Genomic DNA, 3181 nt, shown 5'->3' with positions numbered 1-3181 from the left:
ATGTGTGTGTGTATGTTGGCAGTCAACATGGATTCCACTGAAGCTGTTAATCACGCTTGTAATTACTGTTCAGACAGCTAGTTCATGTTTTATGTGCTAACCAGTAGGGACCAAGACTCAGGTGTGGGTGCGTGTACTGTACTTGTATTGCTGTAGCCTACTTTAGAGGGTCAAATGTCAACACAAGTACAGTAGGATTTGAGAACTATATTGTGACATTTAGGCTTACAATTATGAAAAGATTCAGGTTGTGGCTAGTGTTAGACATCTAAAGAATAGGTCTGGGGGTTGGTGCTAAAATTATACCTGATTTATTTTAGTTGCTTGTCAGTGTTGCTCCCGCAAAATATGAAATTAATCTTGAAGATCGGTTATTTTTGGTGTTTCACTGGTGTGTAACTACTCTGGCTTTAGGGTTACAGTAAGATATTTTAACACAAAAAGGGGGGAAAGGGTAAAAATGGCATTCATAAAATTGTTGATGTCCTCACAAGTACAATAATACAAACGTGTACAGTATGTGGGTGTTCATTACGTCTTTGTTTTTGCCAACTACTTTTCCCCCACCTTCATTCTCAGAGATGAATTGACTGAGAAACAGGATATTCGCTGACACAAACACACAAGAGCTCTTCATTGACACGATGCGTTCGGAATAAGAGTCAGAATTTATTTTAAAGTTACAAAATATTTAAGAAACATATTTTATTATTTATTTTACATAAACTGTACAGGTGACATTTATTTGACTAGATGATTTCTCAAACAGAAACTAAAAATAACTTTTATTTATTAAATAGAAAACTGAAAACAAAACAAAAAAAACAACAACAATTGAATTAAAGATGAAAATGTGAAGTGTACAAAACAGAAAGAAAACACAGGACTAAAGAAATGGGATCATGGTGTCGTACCCTGATATAGAAGTAGGCCTCATTCCACGAGTGATCACAAACAGTCTTGTACACAATAACTTGATGGCCTCGCCATCTTTCTTGGCCTCTTTGGTTCCTTTAATTAGGTAAAATACATTTGAAACAAAAAAATCAATTTACTCTCTATAAAAATAACTTTTCAATGGCAGTTTTTTTTCTCCTTTAAAGGTAAACTTGGCCGATTTTGAGACTAAACCCCATTGTTCTGATGTGAGGAGATCATGGGAGAAAATGCCGCCCTACGTTCTTCTATGTATTTCCTTCGCGAAATACACCGATGATGTCAAACTCGTTTCACAGAATACAGACGACATAGGGTATTTTTTCCCCGCACTAAATTATCTCCTCCAATCAGAACAAAGGGCTTTAGGTTCAAAATGGGCAAAATTCCCCTTTTGCTTTTGTCTTGCTAATCCCACAACATGTCAGTGCAAACATCACGAAAACCCTTCGCTTTGGAGAGGAAAGCGAAAGATCACTTTTCAAGTATCGATTAAGAGCTGAAGACTAAAGGAGAGCGAGAGATAGAGAGAGAGAGAGAGAGAGAGAGCGGGAGGAAGAGAGAGAGAGAGAGCGGGAGGAAGAGAGAGAGAGTGGAAGAGAGGAAGCTCAGTCTTGTAGATCAGTGGTTTTCAAACTTTTTTGTGCACAAGGCACACCAATGGGCAAGTCAAAATCTCAAGGCACACCTGGATTCATAGTGAAAATAGCACAACAAATTGCATCGCGACTTACAGATCTGCTATTTCACCTTTTTTTTTTTATTATTCTTTTTTTTGGTGAGGGGGAGTCTTTTTTCCCCCACCCTACCTTACATGCCCAAAATAGGGATAACAGATTGAAAGTGGTTTAAAAAAATATATATATATATTTTTTTTGATATATAATTTGCCTCTGTATTTGAAAATGAGTGTGTACAAAGTACTGATAATAAAAAATAATAATAATGTAATTCATAAGTTAGTTGTAAATATTGTCGTGACAAAATCCCAAGGCACACCTGGACTTGTCTCGCGGCACACCAGCGTGCCCCAGCACACCGTCTGAGAACCACTGTTTGTAGAGTAATGGGTTATGGGTCTACTATACATTGCATAGTTCATGTGGCACTTTTTGTTTTCGTTTTATCGATATAGGACACTCGGTACCCCTCGGAAGGCATGTTTCATTCTGCAAGTGCTATTCAAAAAGGGTGTGCGTTTGAACGGATTCCGCCAAGTGCTGCGCTGCACAGGGCCCCTCCGTCCGGTCCACAGACAGCTCTGCTTGAAGGCAGCGGGGGCAGGCCTGCAGTTTGTGGGGTTCTGTCTCTCTCTCTCTCTCTCTGGGGTGTGTTCGAGGGAAGCTCGCACTTGAAAGGAAGGAAGGAAGGAAGGAAATCCCATCTTCACCTGGTTACCACCATGCTAACAAGAGCCTGCGACACTCTGGGCCCGGTCAAGACTGCCGGGGTCCAGAGGCCTAGGGTCCGACAAACACCAACCAGCGATGAGAGCAACAACGACGACGACGACGACAGCTGTCGGTCCATGACTGACGCTGTGGAGATATTGATCTCTGTCCAGCAGACAGCATCTGTCTGTCTGTCTGTCTGTGGGGACAGTAGGGAAGTGCTGGTGTTCTGAACTCTTTAAGCGTATGAATGTGTCAGTGCTTTATATATTTATATACACATATATAAATATAAATAGTCTGTAGTGTGCTTAAGTACATGAGAGAGGGTCGAGGTGGAGATAATCGTGATTGGGCGACGAGGAGGAAGAGGGTGGAGCAGTAATGTCACTTTCCCTGTTTACTTAAGCGCTTTGTGGTCTTCATGAGAGAGATGATGAGCCATTGTTTTTTGACTAGGAATGGCAAACTAGAGGACAGAATATATAGATATACAGTGTATATATATATCTATATATAAGATATATAGATATATATCAAATAGATATTATATCATTTGGTGAAAACTGTTCCCTTCTCTTCCCATAGCTCATTGCCAGGTCAAAGGTCTTTATACGGATAGCGAAAAGCCCGCTATAGTCTGATAAATAGTCGTGTGCACGCGCGTGCGCACGTGCAAACGCACGCTCCGTGCAGCGTGTCGACACACGTTTGCCAGCTTGTCCCTGCCGGTGTTGTAGATATAAGGTATACACTGTACCGTACATTAACGTCTGGAATGCACCAAAAGGACCACCAAAGGTTCAACAGAGGATCCGTATAGGGGAAGGCGAGCGTCGCCCTCAGGCACACCC

At 41.2% G+C, this 3181-nt stretch overlaps 1 protein-coding gene across 2 annotated transcripts in view; it reads right to left on the bottom strand.

The window, feature by feature from the left end:
• Positions 1-636: 636 nt before the first annotated feature.
• Positions 637-3181, bottom strand: part of inhbb (inhibin subunit beta B) — a 13786-nt gene continuing 11241 nt past the window's right edge. For both annotated transcript variants that reach the window (XM_079518908.1, XM_079518909.1), the window contains exon 2: positions 637-3181. This exon is cut by the window's right edge and continues 860 nt beyond it. In XM_079518908.1, coding sequence (XP_079375034.1) covers positions 3170-3181 — 12 coding nt within the window. In that variant the 3' untranslated portion in view covers positions 637-3169.

Source organism: Electrona antarctica (assembly GCF_951216825.1).
Source record: "Electrona antarctica genome assembly, chromosome: 13".
In the NCBI taxonomy this organism is placed as follows: domain Eukaryota; kingdom Metazoa; phylum Chordata; class Actinopteri; order Myctophiformes; family Myctophidae; genus Electrona; species Electrona antarctica.
The sequence above is the reverse complement of the archived record's forward strand: the minus strand, read 5'-3'. Positions and strand labels throughout refer to the sequence as shown.